Source organism: Lagenorhynchus albirostris, chromosome X (assembly GCF_949774975.1).
Source record: "Lagenorhynchus albirostris chromosome X, mLagAlb1.1, whole genome shotgun sequence".
In the NCBI taxonomy this organism is placed as follows: Eukaryota; Metazoa; Chordata; class Mammalia; order Artiodactyla; family Delphinidae; genus Lagenorhynchus; species Lagenorhynchus albirostris.
Genome location: NC_083116.1, coordinates 122,600,501 through 122,621,866, shown reverse-complemented (window position 1 = coordinate 122,621,866; position 21,366 = coordinate 122,600,501). Strand labels below are relative to the sequence as shown.

The 21,366-nt window shown below is 43.3% G+C and overlaps 1 protein-coding gene across 1 annotated transcript in view; it reads left to right on the top strand.

The window, feature by feature from the left end:
- The first annotated feature begins 11,672 nt into the window (after positions 1-11,672).
- Positions 11,673-21,366, top strand: part of FRMPD4 (FERM and PDZ domain containing 4) — a 181,532-nt gene continuing 171,838 nt past the window's right edge. The window contains exon 1 of the mRNA XM_060138152.1: positions 11,673-11,725. Coding sequence (XP_059994135.1) covers positions 11,688-11,725 — 38 coding nt within the window. The 5' untranslated portion in view covers positions 11,673-11,687. The remainder of the gene's footprint in view (positions 11,726-21,366) is intronic.

Genomic DNA, 21,366 nt, shown 5'->3' with positions numbered 1-21,366 from the left:
TGGTGCTTGGAAAAGAAAAAGAGTGCTCAGACTACATTATAGCGCAGAGAGTAAGAACTGTACTCTAGGGTTGTGACATCATACGCAAGGCCGACCCCAGAACCTTGCAGAGAGGAGTCCATGCTCAGTGAATGTTTGTTGATTGACCTCACAAGTCTCTCTTTGTAGAGGCTTGGCTGTACAATGCCCTTTGTGTCCACTCGGAATCCTCTCTTCATCAGGATGGGCCAATCTTCCCTCCAGTAATTAGCTCAATGCAACTGTCCTGTTTTTTCAAGAGATTCCTTTGCCAGCTCAGATCCCTTCTGGTCTGGCGTTCTCTAGCAAAGGTGAACAACCTAGTCTGGCTGTGCCCAGGATCCTGGCACATCAAGACATCTGTGAGGGGCTTTTTAGCTGGGGTAGAATGTTCTTTGATGTCAAAACCCTCGTTGCGATGCCTGCTGTGTGCCCGTGCCGGCTCCCCCTTGCCCATCCTGCCCTAACAACCAGAGAGTGGGAGCCTCTCATCTGTGACTGGCTCGTTTCCTCATCATCAATTCTAGGACCCTTTTTGTTCTTTCTTCAGGTTGCTGCTAAGTTATTAATTTATGTTCCCATCTTGAACTCTGCCCTTTGAAAAATCCTAGGAGTCTTTGGGGCCCAGTCCCAGCTGCCTACAATTATGGCCCTTGGATGAAAGATTCTAGGGACTTGTGTGTCAGCTCAAGTCACACATAGTATCTGGTGCACAAGTACCATTGCCAGACCCTGTGTGAACTCCTGGAGTCACATTTGAAGAGGCTCTATGGTGTGATTTATAAACAGTGGCCATTATCGATGGATTTTGAAGCAAAAGTTTGCATCATCGTTTCTCGAGTCTTAAATTTATGATAATGTTGCACCTTTAAACCATGATTGAATAAAGAGACAGGATAACTGAATGCACAGGGTAAAGCTTGATTGGATACCAAATCAAATCCCCAAAAAAATCTATGAAGGAAAAGTATTAGGATAATTGGGGAAATTTGAATATGGACTATATATTAGATAATATTGTATCAATATTAAATTTGAGTGCAATATGGTATTATGGTTTTAAAGGGGAGTATCCTTTTTCTTAAGAGAGAGTTGCTGCAGAATTTGGGGGTGAAATGTCCTGATGTCTATTGGTTCAAGTAAACATTTCACATATGTAAACGGAGACAGAGGGAGTGGACAAAGGAGTGAAGGGAGAGGGGATAAAACCAAATGTTGAAAAATACGAATAATTGATAAACCTAGGGCATAGTTTCTCCACCTCCACATTCTTGACATCTGGGGCTAAATCATTGTTGCAGGGCCGTCCTGTGCACTGTGGGATATTTAGTGGCATCCCTGGCCTCTACCCACTAGATGCCAGTAGCACACCACCACCCCCAGTTGCGACAACCAAAAATGTCTCCCGTCACTGCCAAATGTCCACTGGGGGGCAAAATCGCCCCTTGTTGCGGACCTCTGCTCTAGGTGATGAGCACAAGGATGACTGTTGCCCTCAACTTTTCTGTGACTGAGATTTTACAGAATGAGAAGTCGGGGGAGCACATAATCCTGGTAACGATTGGGAGCTTGTCATCGGTGAAGAGCCGTTTCCAGCTACGGAAACCTTGAACTAGAGAAATGAAAATGACCTTCTATCAAGGACACTGATGAAGGCTTAAACATTTGGCGTTAGTGAGGTTTAGATTTAAGGCCTTTGATTTTGATCTGGGGCCTCCGAATTGCAATTTTGTCTTCACAAAAGCAGGAGGCTTTCAGGAATGCCGAGGCAGCAAGTTCCTATCTCGGCGTTGCCTTCTGGGCTGCAGGGTCCTGTCTGTTGAAATCCTGGACCTGCCTAGTCACTGTCATATGGCTCCTTTTGGAGGATGCTTCAGAGTTTGACTGCTGTTCATTCATTCATTCGTGTGTTCAAACAAATGCTATTATAAAACAGTTTCCGTCTGCCAAATCCTGCCCTCAGTTCTGATGTAAAAAGGGACTGTTGTTTTGGATCCAATTACGTCGAGTGTGGGCTTGTTGGTCATGGCTGAATTCAGAGGCAAATCCCGTGAGTCCCACGTCTGTACATTTTCATCATGCAGAGACATAGATTCCCCCTAGCCATTCAACAATAGAAGGTGACATGCAGAAGTTATATTACTGCTTCCATGCATGTATGTGCCCCATCGAAAGCAATGATAAAATTCCTATTTCTGTACTACTTCATAGCCCTCAGGAAACCAAGTATAACAGGACACGTCAGTTAACAAACAGTATATGTTGCACACCTACCATTGCCAAATGTGGATTCCAGGGTTCTAAACATGAAGGAGACTCGCCCCTGTCCTAAGGAAATCACAGTTGGGTAAGAGAATCACAATTGGCAAGAGAGAATTCCAATTGAAGGTGGCAAGGCTAATTAGAAGAGTTCAAGTTGCAATGACTGTATTAACAAATAAGTGTTTATTGAGCACCAACTATGTGCAGTAGGTAGAATTTTGTAAAGTGGTATTAACGCTCAAGAGCTTACAATCTAGGAAGACGTGTATCCCCACAGTTATCGGTAATTATACAAGGTAGACGCTACCTCAGTAGTGCAAACAGTCGCTTCCCACGAGCATAGGGAAACAAGATAATGATTTTAGGGCAGGGGATTCAGGGACTGCTTTCTGCAGTGGTAGCATTTGATATGCGTTTTGGAAGATTCATCATTTTTGGATAGATATGGAGAGGTCAGGGAGTTGGAGTGGGGGAAGGAGAACGTTTTAACCAGAGGGAATAGCATGAACGAAGACATGGAGATATGAACATGGGAAACACGCGTGTTCAGGGAATATAGGTGAGTTAGTTTAAAAGTAGCAGCATATTCTTAGCAAAATTAGTAGGTTGCTCGGCTGGAAAAGAAGATCTGGGCCAGATGATTGAGGGTGTTTATTTTCTGTGTTGACGTGATGTATTACGAGCACCTAGAACAGCACGTGGTACATACAAGGTGCGCAACCAGCATTTGTTATATGCGTTGATTAGGTGCTCAACCAGCATTTGTTATATGCGTTGTAGGCAGGGAGCTATGGTGGCGTTTGTTTTTGGTTTTGTTTTGTTTTGTTTGCCACGCTGCGCGGCATGCATGGGATCTTAGTTCCCCGACCAGGGATTGAACCCGTGCCCCCTACATTGGAAGTGCGGGGTCTTAACCACTGGACCTCCAGGGAAGTGCCGGGGAGCTCTGGTTTTAATGCCTAAGATTCTAGGCCAGGACCATCATGTACCTTGGATTCCTTTATGAGTGCAGTTTCCATTGAACATCTCCTGTGTGCTGACACTAGTCTGAGTAACAGAGATAGAAAGATGGAGGATACGTGGTCCTGGCCTCACGGGGGTGCACCGAGTGTAGCATCTGCACCTGGCATCACGTGCTTACCCGGGAGCCACACCTACAGGCTCGAGAGCACATAGTCCAGCGTTCCAGTGAGAGGGGCTCCAGACCATTGGCTGACTGTTCCCACAGTTAGCTCTGTAACACCTCTCAGGGCATCCTTGGCCAGCTCGGCCTGTCTGCATCTATTTTCTCCTGTACGGTACAGGGCTAATTATAATTGTCCTCCCAGATTCACGGTCGGCTATATATGTGGCCTCAGAGTCTTAGGATGTCTTGAGCGCGTCACCGGCTTGTTTACAGAGTGAGGCTCAAGCGTGTATGTGCAAATTTGGGGAAGGAGAACCAGTTAGCTTAAATTTAATTCTCCTGGTAATTCTCCCACATACGCAATTGGGAAACAAGTAATTCAGCAGGCTGGTGAGAGGTTTGCAGTGAAAACCATGGATATATAATCGCACAATTAGTTTTATTGTGTGGGTTGGTAAATTATGCAACCAAGCAGATGAAAATAATCAGAAAAATGTTTAAATTTGGTAATGAAAATATACATCCAAATGTTTTTACTGTAGTTAAACTCCTGATTAATAATACATTTCTGCTTGACTAAAATGATTTTGTAATGAATATATTTTTAAGTTTCTGCTTTTATGAGGCTTAGTATTAATATGTAAATTAGTTTTGAATTGCCTGCTTTTCCCCCTTTACTGTATTTTCCTGTCCTCCGTGTCAAAACAGAAGTGAAATCTTCACGGTAGTTGGCGGGATGATTCTGTCTTCTGTGTGTGCAAGGCCTTGATGTTATTTTCACCCTATCAACATTGCTTTCTTCACGTGCACTTGCCCTAGGAGCTGCTAATAATGGGCTATAGGATGGAAAGCTGTTACCTCTTGTATAAGATTGCGATGCTGTTAGTACTGTAGTAACGCCTGATCGCATGAAGAGGTTTAGTTCTGAGACAGGAGAGAATACACCTAATTCAGAAGGTGTCTGTGTCTCAACGGCATGATTAACTGGAACCAAAAGGCTGGGGGCGTGGGCGGATGTCAGTCTGTTCCTCACTGATCCATGGGGACAAGAAACCTTGAAGAGCAGGAACCCCTCCAGCCCCAGTGGGGCCCACCAGGCTGGTCACCAAAGGAACAAGGCTGCCACCAAATTTGGAGTTTTTAAAATTCATCCAGAATCATCTTTTGTTCATTTTTCTCACTCCCTCTGCTTCCTTTACCTCAACCCACATTGCACGTCAACCTTGAAGGTCATCTGCTTGCATGCTGTGTGAAGTTCTGAATTCTGTAAGTTTTCGGGTACCGTAACCCTGCCACCATTTAGAGCAAAATAAATGAGGAAGTGCTTTAAGTCTTGTAATACCATATTTAGCACTCTATAACTTGGGTTATTCTGAAAATCATCTTTGTGAGTCCAAAGAGATAAGGATAATCAAATTCTGGGTCACGTTTTATTTTACTGAATTTGTATAGGGTCATTCGATATCGGGGATGAATAACTGAATAACTGTGGCTTAGGTTTTCTCATACATGAAACGGACCTGAAAATTCATTTCTGAACACCAAGTTCAGAGGACACAGCTTCATCCTGGCTACTGGTCCTAAGTATTACCAGGTATATGAGGAAGCCCATGAGTCGAAGTTACACTTAATTATGATACAGTGTGATTTAGAGGGAATTTGAATCAGGAAGCCTCGGGGTTCAGTCCTGGATACCCTTTGCATCAGATGAGTTTGGGTGGCCTCTGCCCTTCTCTGCCCATTTCCATCCCTCGTACATTCTATGTGAAACACGGTGTTTGTCTCCCAACAAGATCGCGGTGCCTATTTCCCCCAGTGAAGAAAAGCTGGTAACTTCACCAAACGCTGAGCAAGTTATACCTCCTCTCTGCGCCTCGGTTTCTTCCTCTTTATAATGGAAACACTAATGCTTTATCAGGCATTTTGTTACATGCTGAGACAGGCTTGTGAATATCTAAAGAAATAGTGTATATAGAAGTGCTGTTTAAACTATTTGGTCAAATACAAAAGTTATTTCCATTACTATTATGACTGCCACTTATAACACAACATACCATTTGATGAGACTATTCTAAATGAGTCAAGCACTGCAGGGCTGTACGTATCTCGTCTCTGCATAACATCACCATGAGGTGGATGTTATTATTTCCATTTCACATGCAAAACCAAAACCCAGAAAGGCCAAGTAATTCACCCAAAGCCGTGAAGCTATTAAGTGACTGTGAATTCTTATGTAAAGATGGATTCTCTCCGATGTAAAGATGCATTCTACTTATCGTAATTAGGCTTTAAGTGGAAACATTGAGAAGGCTTTTTTTCCCCCACTAAAGTGTATTGAGCACCTACAAGAACCGTGCTAAGAACTGTACATTCATCACTTGGTTTATTCTTGACGACAACTCTGTGAGCTAAGCAGGGGCACATTTGTCATTTGTGATGGGGCCATCCTGTGCATTGCAGGATGTTTAGTGGCATCCTCGGCCTCTACCCACTAGATACCAGGAGTACCGCTTCCCCTGGTTATGACGACCAAAAGTGTCTCCAGATGTTGCCACGTGTCTCGGGAGGGAATCATTGAGTGAGACCAATTCTGTTTTACATGTGAAGAAAATAAGACCCAAAGAATTGAGAGTCCAGAGTCACAAAGCTAGTAAGTGGCAGAATTTGAGTCTGTCTGACTTGGGAGTTGGGAACCGGACCTCACATTCCTTCTCCCCTACAGCATCCCTTTATCTGTTACTGAGGTGTGTTTCTAGCGGCCCGCGGGTGGTTTCTAATAAACTGCTTCTCCCAGAGAAGATTTGCCATCAAGATTTGGCCCAGGATTTAGAGGCATGCACGCAGGCAGTGACCATGGGTTGCTTCCTCGAATGGTCTCAGCATAAATAGTTCTGTACCTTTGCCTGTACCCTTCATAGCTGCTCTCACTTCTTATGAAATATAAAGATCTTTTTTGTCCAGGACAGTTTCAATCTGTTGCAAATATAACACAAAGTTGCAAACCAGTTCAGGCAGTTGTTGGGAGTTTCTGGGATGACTTAAATAGCCCTGCCAATGTAGGTCGCTATTTTTAAGGCTGAGCTAAGCCTTTGAAAGTGGTTCACACAGCCATGATCTCAGGTTGAAGTCACAGAACATGAGAGCTGCAAGGAATCTCAAAGCCTGGCCTGAGACAAGTGGAAATTGACCCTCGGCACCATGGATACACACACACACATGATTCCTGGTTAAAAAACAAAACGAATTTCTGATATTTGCTTCTACTTCTGCTGAACTCATCCACTTCTTAACTTACAGGAAGGTGTAACTGTTTGCTTCAGCCCCTTCCTACCCTGCTCTTGCCAGACTGGAAAAAAGTAGATGACTGAGCCTTTCACCCTTCTGCTGTTTTGAGAATGGATGAAGCCATTTATACTTGTGTAACCACCCCAAGTCTTATATTCTCTTGAGGGTTAGGTAGAGATTTACTTAGCAGAGAATTTATAGCACATACTATAATACTATGTGGCGGGCAGCATACTGAAATCTTTACAAAATGCATTTTGTCACCCCAAGATGCGGTCCTATTACCACCATTTTACAGAGGAGGAGCTGGACTGAGGGGTTTAGAGAGGTTGAGTAACGCACTCGAGATTATGAAAAATAAATGCCTGAATTGAAGAGAGTCTGATTGTAACTCGGTGGTTCTCAAACTCAAGTGGGCACCGGCGTAGCCTGGAGGCTGGTTAAACCCAGATTGCTGAGTCAGCCGCATCCCCAGAATTTCGGGTTTAGTAGGTCTTGGATGGGGCCCAAGAATTTGCGTTTCTAACAGGTTCATGGGTGATGCCGCCACTGGTCCACAGACCACACCTGGCAAACCTCCTGCTCCAGCTTGCGTGCTCTTGACCGCCACAGGCTGCCTCTCCTACGTCTTGTGAGCGAAAAGCAATGGTAAAATGACTGGGCAGTAGCAGCCGTGTCGGGCTATAAATCCCTGAGGCCTGGCCTCATCCGCACATGTTCTGACTCGAATGGCGTGGCCTTGGTCCCAGGCATCTGTCGTTTACAAATTCCCCCATGTGGTTGCAGTGTGTGGTGAGGCTTCACAGGCTTTGCTGATTAGGCAGCACTTAGCAGACTTTAGTGGGTATATGAATCCCCTAGGGCTGTTTACTGAATGCGGATTTTACATTGCACACAGACACCCAGGAGAAACCCGTGCCGCTGGACTTCAGCCCAAACTTGGAGTAGCAAGGACTAGTATTTCCCAGACCTCATGCTTGCCAGGTAAAATATAGGATGCCTGGTTCAATTTGAATTTTTGATAAATAGCAAATAATTATTTTTTAGTATAACTATGTCCCAAATGTTGCATGGGATGTACTTATACTAAAAATTATTTGAAATTCAATTTAAGTGTGCATTCTATATTTTGTTTTGCTTTTTGCTGAATTTAGCAACCCTACTTTAAGGTAAGAGTCATCGGGATTACTTGTTTCAACACACACACGCACACACTCACACACACACGCACACACACTCACTCATGGATTCCTGGTTGTAATTCAGACCTGCTGAATCATAATTTCTAGAGCCTGGTAATCGTTAACAAAAACTGCAAGATGGGTTCTTGTCAGCTCAATTTGGGAGATACAGAAAATGATGGCTTTTGACCACTTGTAATCCTCATGCACCCCCAGACGCATATTAGGAGGTTGTTGTCTGTTTTGAATCTAGTCAAGTAGCTGAGGGTACTTCTTTTCACATTTTAGACTCATTGGTAGCAGTATTCAGTCCTGCTACTAAGGTAAAGACAAATCAGAAAGACTCTAGGCTATGATATTTTAGCCTCTTTGATACTCCCAGAGAATCTGGGTGCTCGTTTATTTGAGGGTCTGGAGTAGGGTTTGTAGATAAAATACAGGATACCCCGTTAAATTTGAATTTAAGATAAATGATGAATAATTTGTTTAGTGTAAGTATTCCTCAGTATTATATGAGATACACTGATGCTAAAAAATTGATATTTGTGTGAAATTCACATTTAACTGGGTGTCCCGTGTTTGTAGTTGCTAAATCTGGCAAACCCTAGGCTAGAGGGGTCTTTTCAGATAATCTCCATGGGGCCAACCTGCATGCCGGCAGCTGAGCAGAGCTGCAGGGTTCCTATTTACAGGACAGTCTTTAGCCTCCACAGAGGGAGTCAAGAGAACCTTTGAGGCTAATAGGTCTTTGGACAAGAAAGGTAAGACCTCATTCAAAGAAGAGAAATCTGAAGAGGCCTCGGCCCCTGGGAAGGATGCCCAGGAACTCAGAGTGGACTCTTTCTGAAATGGGGGGAAATAAAGGGCATGCGTCTCACACTGGGACACAGGGTCAGTGTTACAGCCAGAAGTGAGGAGTTCTGCACAGGACTGTATTTTCATAGCAGCACCTGGTCCATCCTGAGGATAATCTCTGCATCTGAGGCGGCTCTAAAGCAAAAGGCCCAGAAGACTCCACATTTATGTGCACTGGCCCTGCCGCTGCTCTCCAGGGGCCAGGTCTTTGCACTCCTGGTAGGAAAAAACTGTCTTTCCGTTGCACTGGGGTGGGGGGCGATTGGGAGTGGTAGACAGTTTGGTGCAGCCACAGAGATGGGAACCAGGAAAGGAGGTCCCCGGAGCATCTTCCCAGTGGAGAGCAACTGCCTGCTTCCAAGGTTGTATATTGGGGTGGACTTCCCAGTAACCACACCACAGAGACATAGGAGCCAAACCCCTCCTTAATTTTGACCTTCGTCGTTGATTTGAGGATATATGGTCGGATACTTAGAAAAGAGGTTTTTGGGGGTTTTTTTTCCTACTGGCACTTTAATTTGCTTTTAATTTGAATTTGCTAAGTTCTATGAATGTCATTCCGACCCATGTATTTTATGTCAACACATTAACAGGTAAACATGTAGTCGTGTCTGATTCTAATTATTCAATGATTTGTTTTATATCAGTTGATGTCCCTTGCCCCTAATTAACTCAATGAGTGTTTTTTCCAGTATTAGCACTGTATTTGGTGTTTTATGACAAAAGGCTTTATTTGAAAACATCTCGCTGAACTATTGGGTTTTTTTTTTTACTATTTCCTGAACACACCTTACGGGACAGAATGTAGTTTATAATAAAATTCAGGCTCCCTCTTGCTCATTATTATAACCCTGTATTTTACATGTAAATTATATTAGGAAGCCAGCCTCTTTCTTTTAGTGATTTAGACTTCAGGGGGAAAAAAGAGAATGAAAGGAAAGAAAAGAGAAAAGAAAAGAAGACAGTTTATTTGTTTTTAATAAGTTCGCCCCCTCTGGGAAAGATGAACATTCTGATACTGGACGTAATTTAGTAATCCGGAATAAATTGTTGCATTCTCTATATAGGCCTCCTTTCACTTACAGGAATGTTCTGTGCGTCATCTCTTACTGTAGCTTTGCTTTTGCTTTTGCAAAACTTTTTAACAACAGTATACACTGTGTTCATACCTCGAAGGGCTTGGTCCGAATGCATCCTCTGCTGCTGTGGAGAAATTGGCGGGCTTTTGGTAGAACCTCAGGGGGACCAAGCCATGGGCTCTCACTGCAGGCAAGCAGCTCGCTCTTCAAACACCACCAGGGGAAACTGCCACTGCTGGCTTAGGTGTAGAGAAGAGGAACAAAAACTTGGCATGTCTGTTCGTGTAATAGTCCACGGGTGGGAATTAGCCCTGTGGTGGGCCTCTAAGTTGGCGGGACCTGTGTTAAATTTGTGAACTCTTTTGCTCCCCACGCTTTCTGAAGGGTGTGGGAAAACTGAAAGGAAGTTAAAGAAAGGCAACGAAGGTCATTAAAATTCTGCAAACTAGTTCCTCTCCAGGAAACTTACAGGAAGTGAGGCTGGTTTCCGTTGAGGAGAAGCATCGGTTCATGGTCAGCTGCGTGAGTTGGGTGAGGGTGGAGGTCGGGGGTGGAATGCCCTGCATCCTGGGAAGTTCAAAGCCTCCCCTCCTCACAGACAGGTTGACACCCCTGATTTGGATGTTTGCTGCAGGAGGGCTGCCATGGACAGTTGTACAAGCTGTGTGTCTTATGCCTGGTGCAGGGGGTGGGGCGCCTCTTTCTAAGGGCTCCCAGGTTCACTATTGAGATGCTGACTGTGAGGCCCTGGAAGTGTCCTCACTGCTCCCCGAACACACACATATACACTTTGGTTCCTGTCTGCAATTTGGAACCACCTAGAACATCTAATAGGCCATCCAGAGTGGGGAACTTCACCTGGAGCCAAAGGACAAATGACGAAGGATGTTGGTTGATCCTAAAATGACAGCATGTATTTCCTTCCCACGGTTGAGCTTTGAAGGAGTCTTTGATGTTCATGAGAGAACAGTGGAATTTCTGCAGGTCCCAGGCAGCAGAGGAGCGGCCATGATTCAGCAATGTTCCAGAAACTGGGCTTAGGCCTCTGGATGGGAATTGTCACTGTGCAACACTGCCCATCTCAGCTGCTTGTCACGTGAAGTCACTCCCTTTTTCCTCTTGTTCTTGGAAAGGCTTCTAGAAAATTCTCCGTAACCTACCCTTTCATGTTGCTGACGAGTCACATTTCAGGTGTGGACTAGAAACTGTAGAAGTTAATGTGTGGATTTTCATTGCCACATAAATGGAGAGTTTGTCTAAGGTTTTATGACCAGTCACCTTGACTGGAGTATGATTAATATGAGTGGAAGTTTTGTATTTTGGTCACAGGAGTCCAGAAAACTGAGGCTTGGGGTTATTTGTTTAAGATCCATAAAAACAGGAATCTATTTTCATTTGTGCATTTGTATTGTGGTGTGATATCTGTTTATATGCCAAACCGTCCTAATGTCTGGTCCCAGGAATGCCTAGTGTCGTGGAAAGTGTGCTAAACGTTTGTTCAGAATTGGCTTGTGTGTCCTCAGGAAAGTTACCTAAGCTTTGTGAGCCATTCATCGTCTCCTCATCTGTAAAACGAGATGAGTATACTTAGCTCACAGGGCAGCTGGGAACAGCTTGCAGGATACTATAAAGAAAGATACTGAGCGTGCCACCTGACACAAAAACATTCTAATCGTTCATTTTGTCAGCTGAGGACACAGCCCGTAACGGAGACGAGCAAGTCCTGTGCCCCTTCTGGGGTTTGTCTCAGAAGAAGTGTTCCGGAGTCAGGTGTAATGATGCCTTGCTTTTCTTTTTTCCAGCCACAGGACAAAGTCTTCAGGCTGGCCACCTCCCTCGGGAACCTGGGGCTTGAACCAGGTGCCGCCCTATGGATGGGAGATGACGGCAAACCGGGATGGACGAGACTGCTTCATCAAGTAGGTTGAACACTCGGCATAAATAGTTTCATCTTTGGCTTTGGGGATGTCTCTGTTTTGACCCTTGGCTCAGGAGAATTAGCATACTTAAACTGAGGACTCCTAGGCACTTGGAGGCCATGACTCAAGCAGGTGATCCCCTGGGCCTTCCATATCTTGTGACATGAGGTTGCTTTGTTCTTGGACACGTGCCATCTTAGGCTCAGAATTCCCAGGGTATCAGGTACTCCTGGGCCAGAGCAAACATGTATGTTATTGAATCCTGGGCCAGTTGTACTGATTGTCCGAGGCTAGTAACTAAAGTTTGACATGGAGGAGGGTCATTTGGAAAGCCTTGTAGAAATGGTTAAGACAGGAATGTTACTGGCTCATCTGCAACTAGAAAAATCAGCTGAAAGGATTATGTACTTTACAGGTTGTACTATAAATTGGTCCCACTAACATTGGCTGAGGTTTTGGATTTTTTGTGGTGCTCTTTTTTTTTTAATTGTGGTAAAATATATATTACATAACGGTTATGTTATTTATGTTATATATATAATGGTTCTATTGTATGTAACATAATGGTAGATTTTATGTACCATCTTAACTGCCTTTAGGTGTACAATTCAGTGACATTAAGTACATTCACAATGTTTTGTAACTCTCACCACTTTCATCTTCCAGACCTTTTTCATCTTATGCAACAGAAACTCTGTCTCTATTAAACAAGAGTTTCCCACTCCCCCTCCCTCCAGCACCTGGTACCTCATATAAGTGAAATCATACAGTATTTGTACTTTTTCATCTGGCTTATTTTACTTAGCATAATGTCCTCAAGGTTCATCCATGTTGTAGAACATCTGTGAATTTCATTCCTTTTAAGGCTGAATAATATTTCATTGTGTGGATAGATTACTTTTTTTAATCCATTTATCTGTCAGGGGACATTTGAGTTGTTTCCACCTTTTTGCTCTTGTGAATAATGCTGCTGTGAACGTTGGTATACAAGTATCTGTTTGCATCCCTGCTTTTAATTCTTTTGGGTATATACCTGGCAGTGGAATTGCTGGGTCATACGGTACTTTGATGTTTACTTTTTTCGAGAATGACCAAAGTCTTTTTCACAGAGGCTGCAGTGCTCTGGTTTTTTGCAGTTGTATGAAAAAAGTGCTTATATTGCACCTCTCAAAACAGCAAGAGTTCACACTGTTTGCTTCTCCAAAGTGAAATATTCTTAATTATGAGAAGTTAGTGAAACAGATTTGAAATCAGGAAGCATGGTTGGCCTACCCTGATACAAGTGAGCAGAGGTTGGAGGCCAAGGGGGGAAAAATCTTTCAGTACCACAGGCTTGATTCTTTGTTCCAACCAGGCTGACTATGGACTGATTAGCAAATATAGGATCTATGTGATGTAGGGGATCATTTTTATAAAAATAGAAGTATCTGCCAAGATTGATTTTTGAGTATTTGGTCTTTTGGACAGCCCAGCACCTCTAAATTAGGGCTGTTGGAAAGTAGCTAGGGAAAAACTCACGTGAGTGTTGTCAGTGGTGTCCTAGTCTCTGCAGCCCAGATCTCTCCCATTCCTAGATTTGCAGAGGGGAGAGAACCTCTCTTAAGAGTACAGTTGGTGGCTGAGGGGCTTGTTTCCTGGGTCCATCCTGAAAAGATTAAAGTTGACCTTGAATCTGATCCACTCCAGGGAGCCTGTGTGAAGTGACCCTCTGGCTCTTCAAGGCTTTCCTGAGGATGTGCTCATAGAGAAATTATGGTGGAAATCTTGGCAGTGGGGACGGAATCTCTCAGAAAGCTCAAAGACACGAAGAAAGGCCAACGGTTTGTTTACATCCTAGATTCTGATTCGTTAATTTTACTTTATTATTGTTATTTTTAATTAATTTATTTATTTTTGGCTGCGTTGGGTCTTCGTTACTGTGTGCGGGCTTTCTCTAGTTGCGGTGAGCAGGGACTACTCTTCACTGCGGTGCGTGGGCTTCTCATTGTGGTGGCTTCTCTTGTTGCAGAGCACGGGCTCTAGGCGTGCAGGCTTCAGTAGTTGTGGCACGTGGGCTCAGTAGTTGTGGCTTGCGGGCTCTAGAGAGCAGGCTCAGTAGTTGTGGGGCACGGGCTTAGTTGCTCCACGGCATGTGAGATCTTCCCGGGCCAGGGCTCGAACCCGTGTCCCTTGCATTGGCAGGCAGATTCTTAACCACTGTGCCACCAGGGAAGCCCTGATTCATTAATTTTAATAGTTTGCCTAAGTCCCTCATAATGGTAGAAAGATGATATTATTTGATATTATATTGTGCCATCTGTTTTGTAACATGGTTATGAATTTACGTAATTGGCACAGTTGAGGTGGCCTAGATGCTTTAACTCAAAACAATAAAAATTTCTGCCAAAGAAATGTAGTTTTAAAAGACATGGATTATGAATTTAGGAAGGTACAGCTCAGTCTTCTCTGATTAAGATGGATTTTTCCTTGTCCCTGGTTGGATTGAGGTTCCTGTGTATTCCAAGCCATTTGATCAATAGCCAGAAACCCAAACTATGGCCTATTGTTTAGAGATTCTGGGATCCCCAGCTAGCTCTACAGGTATGCATTTCCATCAATGTCATTGGCATTTTTAAGGGCCAGCCCAGGTGTCAATTTAACATTTACACTGGCCGGATGCCAGCTGTTGCAACATGAAAGAGCAGATCAGCAACTTCATAGAGAAACCTGCACTGATTACTAAACAGCAAGTTTTAAAACCAAAGTCACTGGTGTCACTTTTTTAAATCCGTGGAGCTTTTTTACTTGAAAAGTAAATTTCCACAGTCCTGTCAGAGACACTGTTTTAAGATGTCAAGAATGGTACTTCTGGTACAAGTGCTTGTTGTTTCTTTGTCACTAATGAGTTTTATAAATAATGAGAATCATTCTGATTTTTTCTCTTACCTATTGAGCGATGTCCATTACAAAGAGATACTCTAATTACCAAAGTTTCCAGGGAGCCTGGTTTGCGGTATGGAGTATATCTCTACTCATTAGTTTTAGAAGTTAAAAGAACAATTTGGAAACTAATCTGTGGTTGGTAATTAGCATCTTTGCATTTAATTTCCCACTCTTACATTTTCTCTTTGAAAGAGATGTCTTCTTTTTTTATCTTGTCTTAAGAGCTAAATGATAACTCACATCAGACAATTCTTTCTGATGGAGGTACAGCTACTTTTAAGTGATGGACAAAGCTATGGGAGGAACCAGGGTTCACCTGTTCAAAGTTAGAGTGTCGGAGTTGATAATGAGATAATTCTATTGTTATGAATCTTTCAGAATATGACCCAGGGTAGTTCAAAGTGTGTTCAAATTTCATCTTTCCTTTCCTATCCCCAGTTATTTAGAGTAGGGCTGGATAATCTGTCTTCTATTGAGTTACTAATCCATAGGGTTAAAAATTTTTTAAATGCCATTATACACATGATAATGTACATTTGTATGATTTTGTATAGTCTGCAGACTAGTGATTCTCAACCTTGGCTACACATTGGAATAGCCCAAGGAGCAGTAAAATATCGTGATGCCTGGGTGTCTCAGTCCATTTGGGCTGCTATAATAAAATACCAGAGACTGGTGGCTTAAACACAGAAATTTATTTCTCACAGATCTGGAGGATGTGAAGTCCAAGATCACGGTGCTAGCATGGTCGGCTTCTTGGTGAGGGCCCTCTTCCTGGCTTGGAGAGAGCTGCCTTCTTGCTTTATCCTCACATAGAGAGAGGATAGGAGAAGAGAAATCACCTCTCTGTGTCTCTTCTTATAAAAATACTAATCTCGTTATCAGGGCTCCACTCTCATGACCTAATTACCTCTCAAAAGGCCCCATCTCCTAATACCGTCACATTGGGGATTAGGGTTTTAACATAAGAATTTGGGGGAACACAAACATTCGGTCCATAGCACTGGATCTGGGATAGAGCCTAGGAATAGAGTTTCAGAAACTCCTCAGCTGATTCTAATGAACAGCTACTGTGGCTGCTCTGAAGCACTTGTTTTGCATTAATGCGGAATAATTACCCCATTTTCTAGATGCTAAAACTGAATCTCAGACTAATCAAAAGGCTTTCCCAAAGTTTACACACATGTACCAAGTCGCAAACTACTGCTCGTTCAAATACACTGGATTCTCCGTTAAGAAAGGACAAGTTTTGTTGGTATTCTTAGAGAAATACAAATTACAGTTTTTTGAGGAGCAAAGAACATTGTGTAAGAAACATGACAGATACAAAATAAAAATTTCTTGGTCCTTATTATTACCAGTTAAGAGAGCAGAAGAAGGGAAGGGAGAGAAGCAGATGGGAAGAGAGAAACTACCAAGAGAAGAGTCTCGGGAAAGATAGCGTCCTGATGAGAAATGGCTAATAGAGGGAGCAATGGACGGCCAGAGAAATTAAGAGAAATAGAGAAAGTGAGGTACTCTGAGATGGTTCTTATAATAATAGCATCAATAAATAATAGATGGAGGTGGATATAGATATAGTTGTAGATATGAGAAGAGATACAGATGTAGATAAAGTTATGGAGTATAATTACAGAGATATTGATACAGATATAGATGGCTATAAATATACAGAGTTGTAGATATAGATATCAGTGGATATAGAATATAGATAGAGATGGATGGACAGACCAGTGACCGTACAACCAGCTTTGCCCAGGAGGGTCCTGGTTTAGGGGTGTTGTTCTCACATAATTACTGGTGGCATCTCCCTTTGCTCTCAGAGTGTTCTGATTTAGATAACATAAGGTAACTATATATCACGCTACCAACGTTTAGAAAATTCTTGCAAGACGTAAGCTTGCATTTAATCTTGACAACTGTCCTGTGAGGTAGATAAAGCACATAGAGGAATCTCCTCCTTGAAGAAGAAGCTGAGGTTCACAGAGGCTGGTATCTCCATGTCCTCATGGGTAGTCAGACCCGTGTTTGCACCACACCGTCAGACTCAAAGGCCTCGGTTCTTTTGGCTCTGTTTCGGAAGCTTTGATCACCACCCCTAGGATTCCCCAGCCCAATCAATGAATGTATGCTCAGCTCTGCTCATCTCCACCTGTGTCTGCCATACCCTCCCCTCCTCCGCATCCTTAGAAATGGCCTGGGCAGCCTGGTTGTCTGGTCATGCGCAAAAGCACTCCTTGGTTACACCTAACGTGTGTTCCCCCCAACATTTACTGAGCACTGCTAAGTGATGAAGTTACCAAAATGAGCAAGATACAGTCTTACCTTGCAGGATCTTAGAGTGTGGTGGAAGTGATATATGAAATAATACAATATGCTGTAGATACAGGGGAAGGCCCCAAGGAGGAAACAATCCTATCCTTTGGGAGTGGGTGTGAGGATGCAGGCCGTTGCCACGGGCCGCACACTACCACTACTAACCATTATTCTCAACCAAGCGATGTCTTTTTTAAGCTCTTTATAGACACATAGTATGTTTCGTAGTCAGAGAATAGGGAGTGCCGTGAGTTCCTTATTTTCCGTTTTTGAGTTCGGTGGAGTAATACATGCTTACTTAACTGTGGAGGTGGGTAGAGTTAATGCAAAAATAATGTGCTTCGTAAATCTGGAAATTCGGTTTTTGTAGATTGAAGAAAAATTTAAACGTGAGCAAAATAAACATCAAAACACTAGCTGGCAAAATACATGATTAAGATGAGCCACGTTGGAGTCTGGGGAAAGGGATGGGGGTGGATAGTGGGAGCGGAGGCTGGAGGGTCATTTCCCAACCACATGTCCTCGTTTGTCAAGCTCGAAAATGAAGAGGCTTTTTTGGTTTTTGTCTTTTTTGGCCTGCTGGTTTTCTGGCTACTTTCACCCTGTAAGTCCACAAATGTAGTCCTGCGAGCGTATTGGACAAGACGCACTGTTCTCTTATTCTACCAGCAGTTCCCACGGGGGGCAGTTGAACCAAGTCACTATCTTCTTAATGCTGAAGAGTTCAGTTCTGAAACCTGAATATTGGGGATTAGTAATGAGATGTGGAAACTTCCACTTTGTTTTGGGAGATGTTTAGCCATTGCTATCTGCCCGTCAGTTCAGTGGCCAATGTGAAATGTGTTTTTGGCTCATCTATCTCCAGAAAAGAATAATCTGAAGAAATACAAGCACTGTATGTGCCTTTTTATTAACCAGAAGACAGTCAAGTCAACGTGACAGGATTCTGTCATCACGAAAATTACAAATGACAAAACCTTACGTCATCCTAAAGTGTGAGCCTCTAAGTATTCCCTCCAGGCTTTATCTAGTCCAACTGAAATGTCCAAAGACGAAAGAAGCAATTGATTATTTTCAGATATTGTTTGGTAGTTCTAGGGCCTAGTCTTTGCTACTTTTTTCTTGATTTTTACCCCAAGATTTCATAAGAGAGTCTTACTGTTATTCTGTGGATGAGTCCAGTAATCAGTAATTCTGTGATGAGTGCCCTTGAACTTTTCCTTCTGTAAAAATTTTTAGAAAAGTCAAGAAGAGTTAAGTTATAAAGTTGGATGTGGGTATTGTGGTTGTACCACCTAACCCCTGGGTTAATTTCATATTTGAAGCAGATGTCAGTTTCCTGCTTTATCAAGCTTACATTTTTAACTCACATTCAACAAAGGACAAACGAATCTGAGAGGTTACTCAAATTGTTACCCTTTGTTTCTGGTAATAGAACGCAGAGCATCGTTGTAGAAATCAACAGTTGTGACAATAAAGGCAATAGGAGAGATCTATTTGAGGTGGGTTGCTTTGTTATTTTGTGTGGTTTTAAATATCCAAAGAGTTAAGAACTAGCATTATATTAGAGAAGAGGCAGTCTGCCTCATTTTTGGTGTTTTTGATGAAGAATTCTCAGATAAAATGTTTCACTTCCAAGTGCACACAGTGAATTCTGCATAAAATGCAAATAATTGCCTCATTGCAAGAGCAAATGCCATTTAGGTAAATGAGTTCCTTCGGATCCCAAGCACCCGGTCAAGGGAGGGAGGTATATTATAATTTTGGAATTGGAGGAACAAAGTAAATGTGATAGTATCATTACATGAAATGGAAGGTAATTATGTCATGTCAACGCAGAAGCTTCCCAGGCTGAACATTAGGGGCTGTTTATTCCCTTCATTGAAGCAGATTTGTTTTCTTTCAAATCTGACAAAGCACCTCTCCGCTGAGTTAATAATCACTGCTCCCAGCTGGAAGGTAAGTTTGCAGAGCTGATGGAAGGGCTTTTAACAGGAGAGCTCTGAAATGACACCATCCTTCCAGATCTAACTTAGCATATGGCACACAGAACTGTGCTTAGCAGACTTCTCCCTTATTGGTGGTGGTTTCATTTTCCCTGCACATTTGCTTTTGAAACTTTGCTGGTGGACTTAATCTGGCCATAATTCTAGGACAACTCCCTGATACACTTGGCGTATTTGTCCAGCAGGCCAAGGTATCTGAAGGGATTGTAATTATCTGAAGTTCCTTGGGCCACTTGATTCCAGCAGATTTGGGACATGCACATTCAGGCGGAGCTATAGACAGCAGGTTAGCTGCTGGACGGGGTGGGTTCTGTCTTCTCCTGAGCTTTTATGTAGCCCCTGGGGATGTACATGAGGTGGGTCACAGAGTCCATTTGGAATCACAGGAACAGCCAGCCTGTGAAAATGAGAAGCACCTGGATGACCAGGTTTCCATCACAGCCTGTAATTAAAATACTAGCTTGGGGCTGCCTACCACCCCTTGGTTCCTTTGAGTGGCCTTTGCATGTCTTCTTTCTGGATTGAGCCAGCCCCTGCAGAGAGCAATTTTGATATGATCACCTAAGGCTGGGACACAGGCAGGAAATTCTGGCCTGTCCCAAATGCCAAGTGGGGCCTGTGGGTATTACTGCCAAGTAAATGGGCTGAACTGAAGAGGAAAAGGCATCACCTTTGCGGCAGGTGTCCTTTCATTACTGTCTGCGCTGCTACCTAAGAGGAGTGGCAGAAGGCTGGTGACAGAGTGCCTTACTGTGCTCCACCAGAGGGTAGGAGACAGCAGTTCCCTCCCAAGCCCTGTCCTCTATTTCCTTGCAAAGCTTGAGTAAAACCTTGCTATCAATAGCCACTTTCTAGGGAAGAGTCTCTTCAATTGCAAGGATGAGGGATGGTGGTACTTTTTGTGGCAGTGGACGCTCAGATGAGCACGAGTCAAGAGTAGCCGTGTCCCATAGCTGTGTCACAGGGTGCGCCACTCAGTCGTTGCCGGAACACAGGTTTGGTGATAGCAGTTCCAATGTGGAAGGCCGGGAGAGACTCTCAAATCTGTTGGATATTAAAGGATACGGCTAATTATGCAGGGCCAGCTACTGAATTTTTGGTACCCATTCCAGAATGAAAATGCAGGCCCCTTGTTCAAAAAGCAGAATAAAAGTGCTCATAAAGGTACTAAAATGTAAAGATTTTCCCTTTCTTCTTGTCTCTCTGTCAACATGTCATAGTCTTTTATATGCTATTGAATGCCATTCTAAGTAATGAAAAACTAAATTTTTCAATTATTAACATGAATGTTACCAATCATTTATATATTGTGCAACGTGGGTTTTACATGCAAATATAAGAGCATGTAACTCATATGAGGAATTGCCGAAATCACACAATTGTGTTTCGTAGGTTACACATGTATATATATTTCATTCTGAACAGAAAAGTAGAAATGTTGCACAAAACTAACTCGGTAGTTTTTGTTTTACTTCTTTTTTTTTTTAAATAAATTTATTTCTTTATTTATTTTGGCTGCGTTGGGTCTTCGTTGCTGCGCGCAGGCTTCATCTAGTTGCGACAAGCCGGGGGCTACTCTTCATTGTGGTGCGCAGGCTTCTCATTGCGGTGGCTTCTCTTGCTGCAGGGCACGGGCTCTGGGCGCTCAGGCTTCAGTAGTTGTGGCACACGGGCTTAGTTGCTCCACGGCGTGTGGGATCTTCCCGGACCAGGGCTCGAACCCGTGTCCCCTGCATTGGCAGGTGGATTCTTAACCACAGCACCAGCAGGAAAGTCCTGTTTTACTTCTTGATATGAGCACACTCTACCAAATCTCCCTACCTGTGGCTTGCTGATGGATGAGAATAACTGAAAGGAAAGGGAATTACGTGTGCCTCTATCTTTCCCTTGCCTTCTGTGTCATCACTTTGAGTGTCAGTGGATGACCAGTACAGGGCGGTAACACGACTAAGAGAGTATATGGCAGGATTTCCTTGATCATTCATGTTTCTAAGAGGGCTACATCTGTTAAAAACTAATTAGCCTTCGGCCTTCACCTCCCAACCTCACCTCTTGAGGTTTTTAAAAAACATTTCTCATGTGGCTTTCTCAGTAAAGGTCTAGCAAAGAGGAAAGTTTGCCTCTAGCTGTTGGCTCCCCCGAAAGCAATCTCCATGCCCTGTCAAGGATGGCTTTTGTCACTCTAAGATATACACTTCCCCTCCTCCCCTACCCCCAGCCCTTACTTCTCTGGGCCAGGTCAGCAAACCTTTTCTATAAAAGGTCGAACAGCAAATTATTTTAGGCTTTGGAGGCCGAGTGGGTTCTCTTGCAAATCAACACAGTGCAGCTCTGCCACTGTATTGAGAAAGAAGCCACAGGAAATGTGTAAACAAATGGACATGGTTGTGTTCGAAT